This window comes from Saccopteryx leptura, chromosome 10 (assembly GCF_036850995.1).
Source record: "Saccopteryx leptura isolate mSacLep1 chromosome 10, mSacLep1_pri_phased_curated, whole genome shotgun sequence".
Classification (NCBI taxonomy): domain Eukaryota; kingdom Metazoa; phylum Chordata; class Mammalia; order Chiroptera; family Emballonuridae; genus Saccopteryx; species Saccopteryx leptura.
The window spans coordinates 58,187,323-58,208,004 of record NC_089512.1 but is presented as its reverse complement, the minus strand read 5'-3'; the positions used below and the strand labels follow the sequence as shown (position 1 = coordinate 58,208,004).

General features: G+C 49.1%; 1 protein-coding gene across 10 annotated transcripts in view; it reads right to left on the bottom strand.

Moving 5' to 3' along the window:
* CACNA1D (calcium voltage-gated channel subunit alpha1 D) overlaps positions 1-20,682 on the bottom strand; it is a 355,364-nt gene that overhangs the window by 27,703 nt on the left and 306,979 nt on the right. For 6 of the 10 annotated variants that reach the window (XM_066352103.1, XM_066352111.1, XM_066352110.1 and 3 more), the window contains 10 exons: positions 17,840-17,884; positions 17,300-17,428; positions 14,924-14,989; positions 12,617-12,708; positions 11,634-11,793; positions 10,398-10,525; positions 10,160-10,256; positions 7,556-7,658; positions 6,168-6,269; positions 1,030-1,160 (listed from right to left, as the gene is read on the bottom strand). In XM_066352103.1, coding sequence (XP_066208200.1) covers positions 1,030-1,160; positions 6,168-6,269; positions 7,556-7,658; positions 10,160-10,256; positions 10,398-10,525; positions 11,634-11,793; positions 12,617-12,708; positions 14,924-14,989; positions 17,300-17,428; positions 17,840-17,884 — 1,053 coding nt within the window. The remainder of the gene's footprint in view (positions 1-1,029; positions 1,161-6,167; positions 6,270-7,555; positions 7,659-10,159; positions 10,257-10,397; positions 10,526-11,633; positions 11,794-12,616; positions 12,709-14,923; positions 14,990-17,299; positions 17,429-17,839; positions 17,885-20,682) is intronic. The other 4 variants (XM_066352109.1, XM_066352105.1, XM_066352107.1 and 1 more) reach the window with 1 other exon arrangement.

Below are 20,682 nucleotides of genomic sequence, written 5' to 3'. Positions count from 1 at the left end.
TTTTAGAGTAAATGAATTGAAAAGGAAACATTTTTTACCCTATTCACAATGAACTTAAAAGCACAGTGGGTAGTAGAGATGACAGGGCTCTTGGTTAATTTGGTCAGTTGTTTTTGACAGCTTGCCAACCTCTACAGTTCCCTTTCCCCAGTTCTTAGCATCTTTTTCTCATTCCTTCTTCACCCTGCTTTCTCCATCATCGGCACTCACAAAGTCCCCTTCCTGGCCCCTCTGGGCAGGTCTCCACTGTGACTCCCTTCCGCTGCACACCTGCTTCCCACCCCAGAGTTGTGGGCTCACCTCGGGCTCTATATCCTCATGCACTCTGGTTGGAACCACAGGTCCCTGAAAGCCACATCCACACTCTAGGAGCCCGGGGAGGGGCCAGGCTGGCTTAGAGGACCCGAGGCTGGCCTGGGTATGAGAACAGCATTTGCACAGCAAGCCTCACGACCATCAGGAGACAACACAGAGAGACAGACACACCCCAGGCGCGCAGGCACACGCACACATGCACGCACAAACGCATATGCACATGCACAGCAGACACACCAGGAGGTGATGGATGTTACTGAAATGGACCAAAAACCAACAAGCAGTGGGGTAAGAAACAAACAGAAACAAAACAAAGCACTTGCGTTCCGATGTAAAGCTGTGTACTGGGCGGCTAGGGCCCAAGCCCAGGGCTGGGGGAAGGTGTGTGCCTGCCCGGAGGGCACTGCCTTGGGAGAGGCCCGGAGGAGACAGGCGCAGGGCAGGCTGCTCCCCTCCCCCAGGGCTGTGCCTCCCGGTTGCTGTCCTGGGGGCCCTGTCCCACAGGCCCCCGCAGATAACAGAGAAAGCAAGGAGAAGGAGGCACTTACCTCATGGCCCAGAAATGGCTAGTCCACATTTTGGGGAGTGTGCAGTATCTCAGTTTAAACAAAATCCTTGTGGTACTGCTCAACCATGAATTGTCAGCTCTCTAGTGTTTCAAATAAGCTTATAAAATCGTTAGTGAGAAGAGAAAACAACAAAACAACAATTCACCTGTAGGGCAATTGTGGTGTTCTTCGCAGGGTATTTTCCCACCAGTCCTTGTTCTTTCCGTTTCTTGAATTTCCTAAAGTAGTCCTGTATCAGGAAAGTGGCATAGAACTTCCCCACGGTTACCTCATCATCTAAACGGAGAGACCAGACAGAGCTCTCCCGAATCAGCACATTTGCACCAAGAGCCTAAACACTGGCTTCTGGCTGGGGCAGGGCAGGGCAGGGCAGGGGCTCTGTGCGCTCGGCTTACATCACAGGAGGGAGACTAGATCTAGCAAAAAGCGAGGTTGGGCAAAGCAGTTAAGGCTCAAAATTAGAGTCTGTTAAATAAACTGATACTCAAAATTGCAGAAAATAATATTTGTCATGAGTTGAATAGAGCAGCATATTAGTAACACTATTAGGTACTGTCTTGGTTATTTGCTTAAAATAAAAATTACAAAACAAAAAAAGACTTCATAGGTCATATTTTTATTTCTGTTCATAGGGATCTGCATGTATAATTACCATGAACACCAAGGGCAATTAACCATCCAAATCTCTATGCCTGGAGATAAAGATAGAGACCTTGGAAAGGTGACAGACAAGCTCGGAAGAAGAGGGAGGTTCAGTAAAGTGACTGCAAACCCATATTTTTCGTGTGCCCCTGACTCTCTGCCAATAGCCTCCATACAGCATTTCTTGATTTATAATTCAGAACTGCTGTTTCTTTGCATTGTGACAGCGCCAACTAACCTCATGGCTGAGCTGACTTATTTCTGATTTGTTCAGAAACAATCCAACATGGATCACTGGGAACTGGAACTCTGCTGAGCATTTTACAGGTGATGCATGAGGCAGAATAGAGGCTCCGGCTGTCTCATGGTAAACCGCCTTGGCAGTGTGAATGTGCCCTGGGGGTCTCCACAGGCCCCGCTCTCTCAAGGGTGTTCACCACCAGATCTGCTGTGTGCTGATTGATGGCTTCTGGGCAGAAAGCTTGAGCCCACCCACACGGGGCCACGGACCATGACTTGCTACTGGCCCTCAGGTTTTAGCATGGCTAAACTCTCAGCCAGGCTGCCCTTATAATAGTTACATGTGATCTGGGGCAAGGGCCTCAATCTCTAGGGCCTTGTGCTCGCATGTGTGAAGAGGGCTACGCCTCTTTGAGGGGCTGATAGACTCATAGGAGAAGGGGCGTGTATAATACTCAGCTCCTGTTGGGTGGTCCTCAGTGCTGGGGCCTGGATGATTGTGAGCCCTCAGAGTCACTATTATTTTACAACCCGCCAACTGTGGCGGCCATTGAAATGGATTACAAGAGCCACAGGCTGGGGAACACTGAGGCCCACTGTATTCCCTAATGTAACCTTGGGTGGGGTTCTGGGTTTTGACGCTACTGAGCCACTCTGGGTCACCTCTCCAAACTTCCTGGTCAAGAGCTACTTGACGTTACTGTGAGAGAAGATGCTTAGAATGGTCTGGCTTTGAGAACATACTGCATTCTTTCCAAATCCAAGCTAGGCAAGTCCTGGAATGGTGTAGGGGCCGCCAGAGAACCTAAGACTTTGTGTAGCACGTGAAACCATGGTCCCTCATCGGTCTGTCTGGTCTAAGGATACACTCGTGGCAAGGAGGTGAGAAGTGAAGAGAGACCATCCAGGTCTTGAGCAACCCCTGCTCTGCTCTTGAGCTGCTCCTCGTTTTGTCTAGAAATGTTAAGACACCAGTTCCAGCTACTGCTACTACTGGGCATCTACAGGTGCCAGGCCCTGTGTCAGAGGAGTTCCACCTGGGTCACATGGCCTCTTCAAGTAGAACTCTGAGCCAGTGGACCTGCTCACCCCCTCTGACAGGTGAGAGAGGTTCAAGGGCTTGCCCTGGGCCAGCCGAGGTAGGACATGAGCACCCGGCCTGGGCTCTCCACCTCCTCTGCGGGCCACACAAGCTACCTTCTTTGGTGCTGACTCTCCCAGAGTACAAGTCTCTCTCTACTGGGCTGATGCCCAGAGGCAGACTGACTGCTGACTGCACAGACAATCCAGGGACCCAAGGGGATGCTCCACCTGCTCTGCCAGAGCCGGCCTCTTCAGTCCAGGATCTCAAGCCTTCTCTGGGTGCTTCTAGAAAAAACACTATATACAGAAGGCCCAACTCATTCCAGATGGGGATGCTCCCAGCACATGCGAGCCTACCCTTATCTCCTTCAGCCTGGGCGGTGCTGGCCTAGACTGGCCAAGGGGCTCCTGCAGGAGGGTCCTGGCTCTCCTGGCCACAGCCTGGGTGGCAGTGTGCTCAATGCCAAGGGCTGACCGTGCTCCCCCCATGGGGCCACACCAGAGCAGGGCACAGCCACCCAGTGTGCTGCAGGGCAGCGTTCAAGGACCACTTGGTCTGCTCCACTGAGAAGCTGAGCTAATTGAGACTGAGCCCAGGAAGAGTTGATAGAAACAGGGGAGGTAAAAGTAAGACAGAAAAGGAAGGAAAAGAAGGACTGAAGGCAGTGAGGCTGGCTGGGCTCAGGACTGGAGAGAAGAGGTTGGGTCGGCACTGAGCGCCCTTCCGGGCAAAGGAGCCAAAGAGCCAGGTCAAGGAGCGAAGATCCAAAGGCAAGGAAAGCCTCTGGAAGCAGAGGGACTTCTCAAGATGGGGGAAGACCCATGAGTGGCGCGACAAGACTGCAGAGTGGAGGCGAGAATGTGCGTGCGAGTCAGAGACGGGCAACGAGACATTTCAGCCCTAAGATGGAGCGAGCAGGCAGGCTGCCCCTCAGCCACAGATCCTGCAAAAGACAAGCTCCCAGCTGGTGTTCCAGGGCTCAGTCCTGAGTGTCTCCTTATTACCAAGCTCATGACAACCCGGGATGCCTCACGGCACACCTCCTAAGATGGCCACCTACTCTGTCACCAGGTCCCCAAGGGGCTCCCTGACCACCCTACATCGGCCAGGCCCAGGTGCCAGGACAGCTGGCCTGGCTCAATCTGCTGCTTTCAGACGAGGCTGCAGCATGGGGGGCACAGAGCCCCTCAGTCCCAGGGAGCTGTTTACTCACTGGCCTGGAGGGCTGTACAAATACTCTCCTTTTCTAAGCCTGCCGTGATGTGGGGATGGCTGGGAACCACTGGCAGGCTGGAACGTGGAAAAGCAGATCAAAACTAACATGCGGCCCAGCAACTCAGTCAGGGTCTGCCTACTGGAGCTGTGAGCTCACTGCCCACTGAACTCTGCTGGCAGCAGCACTTATCTGAGACTCAATAAGCATCATTCTAGGCACAGACACAAACCATGACATGGAACTTCTACAACATTTCAGCTCCTTCTAAGACCCCATTTCCTTCTTCTTGGTTTCACAGTGCCTCCTGGTGCCATTTTGAAATAGATTAACATGTTATCCTAAACTCCAATCCATTTTAAGAGATACAGAGAAAAAGCCAGGCTTGTCATTGGGCCAAGAGAATGGAAGAATATGTAGCTCTTACCAGAAGTCTAGTGGAGCTAAAAGAAGGGAGCTTAGATGGTGAGCCAAATTCTAGACTTTTTTTCTGGTCAAATTAAAAGAAATGAAGTGTCACGGTCATGTGAATGATGCTAACCATGTGCGTCTAGCCAGGGGGGCCCTGACATGTGAGTGAGACTAGTTTGTAATGAAGGTGGCGTGTCTGGAGAGGCGTGAGGCGGGGAGGCAGGAGCAGGCTCCAGCCGCGCAGGGAAGGCTCACCCAGACAGGCACAGCCGCTATTCTGAAGCATGCATCTGTATTTCGAGAAACGTCGTAGGGGAATACAGCTGGCAAGAGATAACTCTGATTCCATGCCACCACCCTAAAACAGAATTGCTTCAGAATATTCTGAAAGACTGCCGGTTGAAAGGAACAGAGGCTGCAGAAAAAGCTTAAGCACATTGTTACAACAAATTTTTTAAAAGCAGTTTTTCTAAGCCATGCGAGCACTTGGGTGTGCAGCTATAAAGAACAGAATGAAACCAAAGAGTTGTTTTAAGTGTGCAGTATCAGTTCTCCTGTGCAGAGCCAGGGGTCTCCCAGTGGGAGTTTGGGGTTTTGTTCTTTTTGATTTAGGGACTTTTTGGCTTTCCCTTTATCATCATTTCTTTGCAGGCCATCTTCCCCAGCTTTGAGCCAGTGGCCATGCTAGCTGTGGGCGGCTCCCTGCAGCAACAAACACTCATTCTGCCTCTCGCTTCATGCCCAGGAGCAGAGCTGGCCAGCATGCTGCTTTCTCTGCCCCTGAGAGCCAGAGGTTGTCACCTTCTCAGAGGAAGAGACTTTGGCCACCGTCCTGACCCGGGGTTCCAGAGTCGGTATCCAGACCTGAGCCAGGCCAATCTTGAAAGCTGCGGGGCAGTGACACTATAAAAGTCTGGTTGGCTACAAAATACACCAGTGCTCACCACGTGCCCAAGCTAGAGATGCTGGGATGCTGTGTGGTGGACCTGAGCAAACGGATCCTGCACCTTTAAAACTTGAAAATAAAACAGTCAAAAAACAACCACCTCAACTTCTAAGTCCATGTGCACTTGAACAAAAATGGGAAAACAGTGTATAAATAATATATATTATATATATATGTGTTATATATATATATAAATCTAAAAAAGGTTTAGTCAGTTATTTTATGATAAATAATGAAAGAAATAAGCACGCCTTGTTAGTCCTGTCCCTACTCTACATTCTAATTAAAGGGACATTTTGGGTAGTTAACGGTAGCAAACTCAGTCTTGATAAGAACATTTTGAAAATACCATTTTCTGACAGCTATCTATTTCTTTATGAGAAGTGTTCAATAATACATTGAAGGGTAAATGGAAACTAGTTTTAAATATTTAATTTTGGGCCAAAAGATACAGGCTTTCTGTTTTGAGGCAGCAAGCTTGTTGTCTAATATTAATTCCTCCACCAACAGAAAAGACCCTGCTCCAGCCATCTTTGTCTGGTTTCCTTCCCGCCGAAGCCTCACCTTTGGAGTGGTCTTCATAGTACCCCAAATAATTACACCAAATGTTTGAGGGGCCTTCTTTAGCTGTTGGCCTCACTGACCTAGCTGATGCACAAAGAATTCTGCAGTCTGGGGTGGCTGGAGGCACTATCACTGACACAAACGTGTTGGTCAAGAACTACGTAGGAAACAGATTACACTGACCCCCGGCTGGAGGGACGACTTGGTCAAGGAGCTTCATGCTGGTCTTCTTCCAGATCTTCTTTATCACAGCTCGAAGTTCCTCGTTAGCCTGTTCCAGGTTCCCTGGATGCAGAAAGCAAGAGGAGAAAACAAGCCTTGCTTCTTCCACCCAGCAATTCCTCTCCAGTCTGACCACTGCTGCTTCCCTGCTAGCCCGCCCTGGACGGGAGCACGCCCATGGCCAGGGCATTCCTCCCAGCAGGCTCTTCCCAGGCAGGTCATTCACACGTCCTGTATCAGCACCAACCACAGTCACTCCACTGTGGGAATAACCATGTTTTACTCTGGAACCCATGTCCTAACCTCCCAAGCCCACACCTGTACCTCTCCCCTGCTCCCAGCCTAGCATGCCAAACCCTGCCTTCTTCCTTGAAGACCCAGACTAAATTTCACCAAAACAAGACTCTCTCCATTCCTACTGTGTATACTCATCTGTGGCATCCACATCACCTTGGTCTTTTATCAGATGGGCTGATATTTGTTTCTTCAAGTAACATGTCCATCCTGCCTTCTGCACCCTCACTGATGCCTGATGGGGCCAGGCATAGGGGAGCAGACTGCAGGGAGCACACATTAGCCTGCAGGGACCCGCTTTGCGGGACAGATTCACTCTGAGCTCCAGAACTGTGGAAAAATAGATGTCCACAGACTCCGCATGTGCCGCTTCTCCCCTCTCTTCCCTCAGTCTCTGATTCCTCACCTCCTGGTCACTCCTTTACCTGTTCCAACCTGCCTCCCACCCCATCTCTGAAGCTGCCACAAGCCGACCCAGGGGCCTCATGCCAGGGCTTATTCTACCAGGGCTGAGCGTGGTCCCCAAGACCGCTCTGCTTTGGTCTCAGCTGGGAAGATGCTGGTTTGAACAGTATTTCCCCAGTGCCCGCTACAAGTCAGTCGAGGGGCTTCTGCAGACGTGACCTCACCTTCTCCCCAGGACTTCCCCTGGCATCAGTGTGTCTAGTTTCCTTTTCAGAGAGACACTGACTATAGCTTAGAACAGTGAAATCCCTCACTGAAGGTCACACAAGTAGTAAGAGAACAGCTGGAGTCAAGTCGTGTGATGGTTCTGTCTCTGGCCTGGTCTCCCACCAATCTCTGCTACTCTGTGTAAGCAGTGACATTATCACCTCACAACCTTCTGAGACAGAGTGAAGTATAAAGGAAGGAAGGAAAGAAGGGATGAGGGAGACGGGAACAGCCGCACGCACCAGCACAAATGTTCTCATTGCACTCACCACCCCCTTCCCAGGGCCTCCCCTTGGCAAGGAAAGGCCCAAAAGGCTAACGCAGGTGGGAGGTGGCATCACCTCCCAGTTCCGCCGCCCGGCCTGCTCCCAGGGAGTGCTCACCTTCAGTCTTGATTTTAAGAGCTGTTCGAACCAAAGCAAACAGGGTTGCATTAAACATGACTGTCCCATCACTGTTGAGAGGCATGTTCATGGCAACCAGCCTCTGTAAACAGAAAGAAAATTTTCTTAGTGGAATGAGAATGACCGATCATAGCCATATCCCTTTCCCACATGCATTCTGTTTCTTCCCCATCTCTTTTCTAGTTGGCCCTCAATTTAATTCAACAGTCGTGTGAGGAGCACCTTCCAGCTCGGGGGCTCTGACATGACAAAGATCAAAGGTCTGGTCATGAAAGGCAAATACAGGCACTCAGATGTTTTTTTGTTTCATCATGTCCCTGTTTCAGCATTCTTTTCCTTGCCAATTAACCAGCTCTCCCTGCGTCTTGGGGTCAGGCCTCCATTCTGGGCTCACCCTTAAGGCTGTTATGAGTGTGAAATGTTGTACCAGACACAGTAAGGCAGGAGTAGAGTGTGGAACTTGGGTCCTCAAACAACAGGATCTGTGATTATTCCTAATACAGGGAGTGTCCTCCGAGGACCCTGCCCTAGTGAAACCGTTGTGGAGTCTACATGGTTCCTTCAATTGTTTGGTCCTTCAGAGTGGAATCTGCACTTTCCACTTCTCTTCCCCCTCTCCTGGCCCCTCTCACACCAGCACTGAGAGCTGGACAGGACGGGGTGCCTGCCACTGTCTCTGAGTCCCAGTCACCCCCTCTGTGTAGCAGACAACCTGCCCACACCAAGGGGGCTGGGCAGGGATTAAAGATCATGGACAGAGATACCACACCAGTACCTGGAACAAGGTTAGGTGCTAAATCAGTGGTAATTATAATTGTTGGTAGCTTCAAATTTCTTATATTGGCCTGACAGGGTATCCCAAAAGTTAAAAAAAATTTTTTTCCCTCTTTATTAACAGCTGGAAATCTGTGTTTGCACGATGCATCCCACCTAAATTCTCAGTCCTATTACCAACCACCCCATTTCCAAAACCAGCACAGGCAGCTGTGATATCTGGCCACCCTTCCTGGCAAGCTCCTGAGTCAGCAAAGGGGACCATTTTGTGCCTTGAGGACACTTGGATCCTTTATGTACTGTAACCCCCCATGTATAAGATACACCTTAATTTTGGGGCCCAAAATTTGAAAAAAAAAATGTATTACATAAAGTTATTGAACTCAAGTTTTATTCATCATAAAATTCATACAACTCCTCATCCACAGGAAAAAGCGGGAAATGCAAGTAAAAAAATCTACAACCACTGTATAAGACGCACTGTTTTTAGACCCCAAATTTTTCAAAAAAGGGTGTGTCTTATACATGGAAAAATATGGTAATTGGGCTTGGAGATGCAAACACAAGATGACAGCAATGAGCTGGAACCCATCTTGTTCTTGGGAAGCAGGAAAGAGGCTGTTGCTTTTGAAACCTATGAAAAAAAGGCAACTACCACCCCAAGTCCAGGATGAGGAGCAGAGACGACCCAGGCAAGGACCCCGAGGACTTGCCAATGGGTTTTCTGAACGTTCGCTCAGGGAACGATGAGCATGGCTTAGAAAACCTCTTTGGGAGCCTGAAACACAGTCGACTCGACTCTGCTCCGCTGGATCCGTCTAGAAGTGGCCCAGCAGACTGGCTGGGTTTCTTCAGGGTAGAGTTCCAATAGGTACATCCTGCCTTTCTCTTTTAAAAAGGGGAAGTCTTTTCTGTTGCTACAACAGACTTAAGGTGAGTCAATGCGAGCTCTATGGAAAGAAAACAAATCTCAGCGAGGGCTCAGAGACAGCGTGGTCTGCTGTGAGGACTGCAGACACGGCGTGGGTGGGAGGTCCGGATCCATCCACTGCTGGTGGTTCACCAGGAGAGGAGCGCCAGCCACAGAGGGCATATAACTGTACCCACCAGCACACAAGCTATCAATGCCCAGGGGACCGAGTCTCCTCCATTCTACTTCCTAAGTGGAGCGCTAAGCCACCCCCTCCTCTCTATCCCTACTTCCTCTGCCCTCACCTGGCTCTTGTCACACCACGCTTAGACATCTAACTCCAACAGCTCTCCTTGTGCCCCGTCCCCAGCTTACTTCTCCACTGCCAGAGTCGCCTGTCTAACACGGAAGTCCACTCATGTTGGAACTCAGCAGGGCTTGGACGGCTCCTCAGAGCTATGCTGAGTTTGTGCCTGTGGCCTTCAGCCACTTCCCCTTCTGTTCTAGCCACACCAGTGATGCTCCACTTGCCAATATAACGTCCATTCTCCTGCCTCCATGTCTGGGTTCTCTGTGCTTCCTTTCTACAAAGCCCCTCCCACTCAGACAAACCCCTATGTCTCTCCTTCTGGACCTAATGCAAATGGTCCCTGTCACCTCCATTCCTGTCACCTGATGACAGACTACATAATTCCCTTCCTATTCTCATTGTTGGCTGGCAGGGGGTCCTAAGGTTTACACTTCTGGGAGCTCTTCCAGGACAGGAACCACATATTATTCATCTCTGCATCCTCAGCACCTGACAGAGGGTTTGAGAGAATGTCACTTACTGTTGTTGTTTTTAATGAAGCAGGAGTCCCTGCAAGAGAGGCCATCAGCCGCTCAAACAGGACACTTACCTTACAAGCTACTCTGTGTGGGCATAATTTCCCAAACCCCAGGGGAGGCTGGATGCGGCGGAGCAGGGTGACCACATCAAGGTGCTTGATCCTTCCCCTGAAGACAGAGGACAGCATGAGGTCTAGGCAGCACTGAGGGCTGAGCTTTCCATCCATCCCACCTTCCACCACAACCACAACCACAGCCAGCGGGCCAGACACAGCCCACACATGCCATATGGAATCCTTTCCAACCTACTTTGCCTCAGGGTCATATTCTGACCATATCCTTTTGAATTCGTCTAAATGGTGAGGTCCCAGAATTGACCAGTCCCGGGTCAGATAATCAAAATTATCCATGATGACAGCCACAAACAGGTTGATGATCTGTGAAAGGAAATGAGAAGGGGGAACTTCAGCTGTGGTGGGAGGGGTGGTGCTAGACCCTGCTGGTGTTTCCTAATTATGGGGTCGGGAAACATTTACACCTGTTCCTCCAGAGAGGCTATAAAAACTTCCCCTCTGGAGAACGTTTAAGGAAAGAGCAGGCTTTTAGCTTTCTGAGATGGCTTTGGCATAGTCCCAGGGGAGGTTGGGAGGGGGGTTAATTATCTGGACTTTTGAAGCACACTCCAGTTTTATAATTTCATTGCTACCAAATAACTCACACTCCTAAGTCACCGCCATGTGTATTGGCTTTGAAATTTTTTTTTACTGATTTTAATTTGTTATGTTTACATAGTTACAAGTGTACCCCTGAATATATCTCCCTCCCTCCCCCCCTTGTTCTCCTTGATTCCCCCTTAGCCCCCTCCCCCCACCGCCTTTCCCCTTTTCCTCCATAATTTACTATCCTGCCCTCTATCTCTCTGTGTTATGTTTATATACTTTCACTAATGTCTTTCCTTTCTTTGATCCCCTCCTCTCTTTTCCCTCTGGACTCTTTGACCCCTTCTCTGCTTCTCTTCCGTTCCTCAGTTCTCATTGTTCATTGGATTCCTCATATGAGTGAAGTCATGATATTTTTCTTTCTCTGCCTGGCTTATTTCACTTAGCATAATAGACTCCAGGTCCAACTATGTTGCTGCAAAGGGTAAGATTTCCTTCTTTTTCACAGCCGCGTAGTATTCCATTGTGTATATGTACCACAACTTTTTAATCTACTTGTCCACTGATGGACACTCGGGCTGTTTCCAGATCTTGGCTATTATAAACAATGCTGCTTTAAATTTTTTATAAAGAAACCAGCAGCCCTAAGAAGCCAGGGCTATGACTACTCCAAGTCTGACTAAGCATTAAAGACCTGCTCACACAAAGGTGCTTCACACTGGATGATTAAGCAAAAACCTCTGCCAAGACTGCCACATGGAGTCCAGGGTGCTGCTCATCCACATGAAACAGCCTCCAGCAAGTGGGTGGGGCGACATCACTGGTCTGAATTCCGAATGTTACACAAACACCTGCTGACGCAGAGGGAGCTCATCTGACCACATACCAGAAATGCGCAGAGCATGTAAAAACTGATGAAATACACAATGGCGAAGTTGCTCCCGCACGAGTACTCCTCCCCGGGGTTGTAATCCGACTCAGGGTCACACAGTTTCCCTGGGAGGCAGGCCAGCATGATCTCCTGCCAGGCCTCACCTGTCGCACACCTTTTCAGAGCAAGCAAAGAAAGGCTTTTAGTAGGGGAGGAAGGGATTTGAGGCTTAGACCATTAAAAAATGTCAAAAAAAATTTTTTTCATTGGAGCAAAACCTAAGGAGGCCTGGCTACAACTTCCTTTTATTTATATCAATCGATATAAGGACATTAATTCTTTTTGTAAAAATAGAAGTTTATTTTTGCACTGTTTCTTCTTTAAACACTAATGTTAAAAATTTTATTGATTATTAATTATCTTTTAATAGCTTAACATCTGACTTTATTAGACTCTGTTTCAATTTTGTTGAAAGTCAACAACTGGAAATTACCTAACTTACCGATGACTTGCTATCCAGTCACTAGAGTCATTACCGATTACTTGTGTGATTTATAGAAAGTTCTCTCATTTTGAGGCACCCTTGTTTACAATGTTAATTAACGGGGGTTAAAAAAAATCCCATAAAATTTCTAATTACACCTTTAGGATATCCCCTACTGGCTGCACAAAAGGCTTCTATGTTCCCGCAAAATTCCTGTGCTCCTGGTTGTGTCTCAGTGCGCGCTCTGAGTCGTAAGCACAGCTCCTTCCATTTCCCAGGTGGCCTTAGGAGACTCACTAACTCCCAGAAGGATAAACCCTAAGCCAGCCACCACTGGAACAACCACAGCAAAATTCCTGTGACTGAGATGTTAGTGTCTCTGTTTAAGAATACAAAACAAATGCAAAAAGCCACTGTGATCAACTAGGAATGGTCATGCTGCTTTAACAATAGTGTCCTCTGTCACTCTGCAGCCCAAAGCTGGAGACACACGCCTCCTGCTGGAATCAGTTACCTGAAGAGCAGCAGCACCGCCTGGGGAAAGGTCTGGAAGTTGTTGTTCCTGTTAATCTGGTTGTTATCTCTCATGGCAACTTTCCCAAACATCTAGGTGGAGAAATTATTAGAGAGAAATAAGAATAGATTTTTGTCATTAAAAAACAAAACAATGCCTGACCGAGCGGTGGCGCAGTGGATGGAGCATCGGAATAGGATGCCGAGGACCCAGGTTCGAGACCCCTAGGTCGCCAGCTTGAGCGCGGGCTCATCTGGTTTGAGCAAAGCTCACCAGCTTTGGACCCAAGGTCGCTGGCTCGAGCAAGGGGTTACTCGGTCTGCTGAAGGCCCACGGTCAAGGCACATATGAGAAAGCAATCAATGAACAACTAAGGTGTTGCAACGAAAAACTAATGATAAAAAATAAAAATAAAAAACAAAGAAACAAAACAAAACAATAACCCTCTGTATGTGAATTTAGAACCACCTCAAGTTTGATCCACACCCACAAGAGCTTTCCCATGATGCTTGGACCTTCATTTATTCACAAAGCTGTGCCAGGCACTGTGCTAACCACTGGGAACATGGTGACATCAGGTATATTCTCCCCTTGGAGCTCCTATGCTGGCAGAGGGTCAGAAAAGCAAGCAGGTAGGCAGCCATCCACATGAGAGCTGGCATAGTCCAGCTGAACAGGGGAGCAGAGAGAGGCTCACATATACGAGGCTGGGGACTTGGGACAGGGAGGCTCCAGGGGAGTAAGATGAAGGCCCAGAACGGAGGCCACACAGGTGCTCCAGGAAATGAAGAGAACGTGCGTACAGAGAGGCAGACAAGGGTCAGGCTGAAGACAAGCATGGGGCCATCAGGCCACAGAAAGAAGGGTGGCTTTACTTCCAGGGCGAGGGGAAGTTAGAAAATACTTGTGGGACTTACAGAAGCAGACAGACACTTTAGTGAATGGTGGTGTATGAGCAATGCAGTCTGCAGTTCTCTGAGACAGCTCTGGGTCAGTGTGAGAGCATCTTGCCATGAAGGACCTTTCAGGGCACATGGCATCCCATGCCACTGAATGACAGGGGCTCAAGCACATTGATTCTTGGTTCATAACTCCTGCTAGTATTCCTACCGACTTGTGAATCTTTCCATGCTTTCAGAATAAAATAAATCGGCACAGCCCTGGTCGGTTGGCTTAGTGGTAGAGTATAGGCCCAGCATGTGGATGTCCCATATTTGAATCCCAGTCAGGGCACACAGGAGAAGCAACCATCTGCTTCTCCACTCCTCTCTTCTCTATCTCTCTTCCCCTCCCACAGTCATAGGTCAGTTGGAACAAGTTGGTCCCTGCCACTGAGGATGGCTCCATGGCTTCGCCTCAGGAGCTAAGATAGCTCAGTTGCCAAGCAATGGCCCCAGATGGGCAGAGCATACCCCATAGGGGGCTTATTGAATGGATCCTGGTCAGAGCACATGTGGGAGTCTGTCTTTCTGCCTCTCCACTTCTCACTTAAGAAAATTAAATAAATAAATAAATACACTGACATAATCCCTTCTCTGCCTCTGGAATTACTCCATCTCTTTACACAAACCCCTCCCTTATCTGAAAGAGGATAGCTATCTGAACCCACAGAGAATGTGTCAGAGAGACCACCCAGGGAGATCCAGCTCCACAGGCTGTCCACCTCCCCCCACTCCTTGACGCTCTGCCCACTGCAGCTGCCACTTCTGTTGGGGCTGAGCTGTTAATGAAGCCCAACCCTGTTCCCCACCCCATGGAGAGCTGGAAAGTGTCCTGCAGCCAACCAGCCAGGGTCAGAGAACCACCTGGTCCCATGCCCCCTCCTCAGACGTGCTACTGACACAAGATAATGGTCCCAGTTCAGGTACGCCATGGCATCAGGAAATAGTTTGTTTAAAGTGAAACTCTTACTTGGTTACAATAAAACTATTTTTCAGAACATACACAGACTTTTATATAACTAAATATTTTCTTAGTAACATCAGGGCAGACAATAGTACAATTATGGCTTCTTTGAGTATGGCATTTCCCATTGCTAAAATCAACTATGGCTTTTCTCAATCAGTTGGCTCTCCCAGGTTCAGGGTGCAGAGGACCACCAACTCCTTCTTGCTCTTCGGAGCCTGGCTCTCTGCACCGGCTCTTTGCTTTGGAGTTATGCCTTTCCCATCTCCATTCCTCTCTCAAGCAGCCAAGGCATTGGATGCAAAATCATGACCTTGCCTTTCCAATCTGGCTGGCCAAGGAGCATCTTGTACAGATTTGGGACTACCCAGCATATGGGACCCCAAGGGACCTGGAGCTTACCTGCATGCCGATAACCGCGTAGATGAAGAACAACATGGCTATGAGAAGGGCAACATATGGGAGCGCCTGGAAGACAGGAAGCACTCTGCTCAGTGCCGGCTTCTTGCCCCTGTGACTATGCGGGTACAGAATGAAGACCCACAGAGGGCCACATGCTTTTCTTTTCCATGTTATATTGAAAGAACATCAACAGAGAGGAAGAACTTTTTAAACCCCAGCCCAGCGCAGCAACTTCCATCATTAGTATTCTAGCCATGCATCTACCCAGAGTTACAGAGCTGCAGGCAGGACAGCACCCCACAGCCATTAAGAGTTTATCCTAACCCTAAACAGTGTCAACGCAGACACATCACTCTCATAATGTTTAAATTCCTCACCAGATTTCTTTGTAAAAATATTGTAACTGACCAAACCATTCCAGAACATTGACATTTAGATAGCTTCTACCTTCTTAGGTGGGCATGTGTGGGGTGTGGGGTGTGGGGTGGAGACGAGGGGCTATTGCAGTTCACCTTGTCAAGGAACATCTTTACACGAAACTGCTTGGCCACCTGCTCAAGTATTCCCTTAAGGTGAAGTCTTAGGAATGGAATTACTAGGTCAGGGGGAAAGAACCACTTTCTGGCTGTCACTGGAGAAAGAAGACACTGTTCTTCAAATGCACGCTTTCTGAAAGAACCCCAGAACCGGGGGTAGGGCCAGGAGAGAAAAGGAGCTAGCTGGGTGGTTGTCAAGCCTGGGCTCTCCTTAGGAACCTGTGTCAGGTCAGACCCCTGGCCCCTTCATCCCATGTTTCTCAAGTGAGTTATTTCCTCATCTAATGTGATAATATGTCCACATGCAGGAAGTGCCCAGGTTGTTAAACTTAATGCCAAGCACACATGCTTATTAAAGCATCCACTTTCTCTCTTATCCGCAAAAGGTCATCAGAAGAAAGCCAGAGGCTAACAAACTTTCCAACGTGTGGACTGTGGCTGCCAGCCCGGCTGGTGCAGTGACACCATCCTGATGGCTGGACTGGGTCATGGAGCCCCACAGGGCTAGTTTCGGGCTTTCCTATACCTAGGTGCATTTTCTTCCAAGATTACAGAATATTTAAGAATTTTGTTGGCACCATGTCTGTTTTCATGAACCACTACCCCATGGCATGAATTTCACTACAAAGAAAAGGTAAGCAATTTCTTTAAAAGTGAGTAAGAACGACATTATTACATGAAGTTATTGTATTTTATGGCAGTTCATTCACAAACTGTAGTGCTTTGTATTAGTGACAACTGTCTGGGACTTCAGCCCTCCCAAGGTCAGGGCTCTCCTGCCTCAGGCCGCCCCGCCTGCCCCGCCCTCTCAGAGGGGTACTCCTGGCTCCTCCTCTCCATTTCACCGGCAGGACTTGACTCTCCTTCTCTGAGCTTCTGGATCTACCCCCTTCCCCAGATGCCATCCCTTCTCCTCTCATGTGTTAAAATCCTACCCATTGTGGAAAAAACACTCTGAAATATTAACAGTAGTGATGGATGTCAGTTTGAACTTTTTCTTTAAAGATCTTTGGATCGCTTCATTTGTTAATGTGATACTTATTACTTTTGAATTAAAGTAGTTAAATAATAAAAACAGGGATGTGTGATTCATTTTCCAATGCTTGTGCATATCTACAAATTCCCCTTCATGGGTGTACCTTTTTAACAAGAATCTATACCCATCTTCCCCATGGACTCAGCCCAGAAGACGAGAGTACTTGGGTGGGATACTGGGTACTAGAAGGCACAGAAGCCAGGTTCTGTTCAGGAATAGAATAGAACCAGGCTACACTGGTCTGAAGAATCACAAATTACAAATAAGACATGGTTTATGCCTAAACATCCTCAACTCTGTAGTTGTTCCAGGCACTGGCTACTCCAGACACTGGTGATGAGTGCTGGCCCCGGCGATGGTCTCTGATTCGTATCTACAGACAGGACTGTTGCAGCCCTATGAGCAGAAGCGAGAGGCGCTGGGCTTCTGGGTGTCTCCTGGGACCCGGCACACTCTCATCATGCACCACTGTGCTTCCTAGGGAGGACCAGCTCAAGCTACTCAGAGGCTCACAGCTCTATCAGTCTTGGAAATGGTCCAGAACTCTCAGCTACAGGTCCTTATTGCTTTACTTTCTGTCTCCTTTAAGGAAGTAATCCTATTTCATTTACCCAAGTAACACAGGGTCTCTCCAGCTTTCCATATTCTCTAGTGACCTGGGTGGTCACGCGACCTGGGTAGGTACCTGACCTAGGTGGTCACAGAGGTCATGCAGAAAACAGTCTGGATCCTCCATGGGAGGGGACAATCACTGACTTACATAGGATCTTCAAAGACATAAAGAAGTCCTGGCATGGCTCTTACCTGAAAGGACTTAATGAAAGTCCACAGCAAGGTCCGGATGCCTTCACCCCTGCTGAGAAGCTTCACCAATCGCATCACTCGGAAAAGACGGAAAAAGGTGATGGAGATTCTATTGCTCTCTTCAGAGTTCTGAAGGGTTATCATGGAGAAGTCAAACCCAATGGAAAGTAGAACATGCAACACTTTCAGAAAAACAGCAACAGATGCAAACACAGGTGACAGAGGTAAGAATTGAAGATGTGTTTCTAGGGCCTTTTCACCTTAAAAAGCATGATATGAAAAGAAAAGTTACATGCTAACAACACAGGGCTTAGAAAACCGAGTCCACACAGCACATGCATGTCCACGTGGTCTAGTGTATTAAGAGGTGAACGCTGGGCTGGTCAAGAGTACTGGATACTGATGATGAATGCAAACCACTGCAGACACTGTTCTGGAATAACAATCATGGAGAATACAGAAAAACTAGTGGAAAACTCGACATGGTCAAATAAACTCAAGGAAAAGGCCCAGCCCCTGGGGACTAGTTACTGATCTTACCCCAGGTGTAGCGGTTGGGACAGGGACATTTTCACTTTCAGTTGGCTTTAAGAAATCAAAAATTGAAAATATATTAATGAATTGAGAAGAAAGCAGTGGTTCAGGAGGATATCCCCTCCCCCTTTAAAAAAATGTGTGGTTAATGTCTTAGGACAACACACCTGCTCCCTCCCCGAGAAATGCCAGGGACACTGCTTGGAAGTGGACTTGAGGGAGGGCAGCCATGGACAAGGCCCAGATATACTACTTTCTAAGTCACATCCCAGGATGTGAGGTTCCAAGGCTGACCAACACCCAGTAAAGATAATGCTGCCAGACCTCAGTTGTCCCCACAGACAGGAATGCGGAGTGGGGCTCTGCTTTTGGGGAGACTGGCTCTCTTTGCAGCATCAATGCTGTGGGTCTCAGGGAGTCACTGCTCTGCAGCAGGCTCCTCTGAACCCCGAGGAACAGAAGGACTCTACCAAGCAAAGAAACCAGAGTGCCAGCTTCCTGTGGCGCACAGACCTCCTGGACCACATTCTGTTCCTGAGGCCACACGGCTGAGCAGTGTGTGTCCCACAATGCCCCCGTTGGCGGGGCTGCTGGGGACCTGGACAGACTGAGTCAGTGGGAGCAGGAACGCTGGCGGGGCTGCTGGGGACCTGGACAGACTGAGTCAGTGGGAGCAGGAAGGTCTACGTTCCCTAAAGAAGGCTTCACTGTCCAACTGGTGGCCCAGACTAGGTCAAGAAGGAAAAGCTCAGCGCTGCGTGACTACTGGAGAAAAGCAGCTTAGAACCAGCTTGCCCTGAGCTTCAGCAGTTCTGCCTCATCTGAGGTCTGGTGGGGCTCCTGTCACTTAGGCACCATAGTGCAGAATCACAGCCCTCGCCACCCCGTGGACACAGCCTCCTACCTCAGGCTGGGGACCCCCAGAGGGCCAGGGCCTTGCCTCACTCCACTCAGTGCCCAGCATGGTATCTGGCACTTATTAGATGCTTAGTAAGTGCTTTAGCAAATGCAAAGAGGCTGTAAGCAAACTCTAACAAATATCAGGAAGCATCTTAAAATTAAATAGGGTTAAACAAGAATTGGAAAATGATGGCCTTTCTCTTCCCTTTGGTGGGGTCAAATCTACTAAAGCAGCTGGTCTACCAGGTGACTCACAAAGCTATGAGGCTTGCATGGCTGCAGCCCAGCACTGTGTGTGCAGTCCGGGGCTGCTAGGCAGCCTTTCTGCACAGTGCGTCTGTGCAGCTAAGGGCTCCCCTCCTTAGGGAATCGGGGAAAATCAGGGCTCCATTCTGAAGTCTCACGCTCATCAACAGCTCCCTCTTGAAACCAAAAATAAAGTTCTACAAAACCCATTGAAAATAAGAAATTTTGGCACATCACATCACAACTGAAATTCAGCAATGTGACGACAAACCTAGGACTGACAGTCCTGGTCCGGTAAGAAGGGGTTCCTGGGGCCCCGGGGCGCTCAGAACGGGAGCTCTGCAGTGGTCTGTTCAAGGCCCCGGGCACTGTTTTTATTTTCCTTTTCTATCATCTCACCTCAAAACAAGTAACATCTGAAAGGGACAGATGGTGGTATTTGACTAAAGAGTAACAAATAAAGGAGTTAGTTTTCCAGAGTTCTCACTGTCTCCCACACCTTCTCCCCATGTGCGGGAAGGCTTCAGCCATCCAGGCAGCTGGAGTGAGAGGCTGTGTGAGTGTGTGCGAGGGAGAGTGTGTGTGTGAGGGTGAGTGTGTGTGTGAGGGTGAGTGTGTGTGCGAGGGTGAGTGTGTGTGTGAGGGTGAGTGTGTGTGTGAGGGTGAGTGTGTGTGTGAGGGTGAGTGTGTGTGTGAGGGTGAGTGTGTGTGCGAGGGTGAGTGTGTGTGCGAGGGTGAGTGTGTGTGTGAGGGTGAGTGTGTGTGCGAGGGTGAGTGTGTGTGTGAGGGTGAGTGTGTGTGCGAGGGTGAGTGTGTGTGCGAGGGTGAGTGTGTGTGTGAGGGTGAGTGTGTGTGCGAGGGTGAGTGTGTGTGTGAGGGTGAGTGTGTGTGCGAGGGTGAGTGTGTGTGTGAGGGTGAGTGTGTGTGCGAGGGTGAGTGTGTGTGTGAGGGTGAGTGTGTGTGTGAGGGTGAGTGTGTGTGTGAGGGTGAGTGTGTGTGCGAGGGTGAGTGTGTGTGTGAGGGTGAGTGTGTGTGTGAGGGTGAGTGTGTGTGTGTGTGTACCTCTGCTTGCCTGTGCTCAAGAGGACCAGAGTGTGCATAAGTCAGAGCCCTCTGCAGCAAACATTTGAAATGTCCATACATCACCTGTGCGTTGGACCTGTGAGAGAACAAGGAGGCCTGTGGCTGGGGAAGAACTCCTCTTGGCCACGTGCTCTGGCCCAGGCCCCTCTGCTTGCTGCTGTCTGTCCTGCTCCGAGTCTGACAGACCTGCACCCCCCCTCCTCGTGACACAGGAGAGTGAGCAACCAAACTGACTTGGAAGCGCACATCTCCTTTTCAGCTGGTGTCTTTGAAATATGACAGATCTTAGGCTATAAGTTGGAAACCATGGATATTCTTTTGTTTAGAAACATCAGAAAAGAGGAGGAGACAGAGTTTCTGGAAGGACAGGCAGCACCACATGCATCAAAGGAAGAACAAGCAGCAAACGAAGTTTCGTGCAGCCCCTGCAGCCTGCGGCACCCGCCCCTCCCCCACGTGCCCCACTGGGCAGGAGGGCTGCTCAGGGCAAGGGTCGTTGGCAGCACTGGGGGACAGTGCAGGTTGCCAAAATATCTTGCAAATTGGAAGGACCCTAAGGATAGCTTTGCTCAAATTATAAATGCCAGCCTGATGATGGGCAGGCCAGCTCTCGCTCTGGG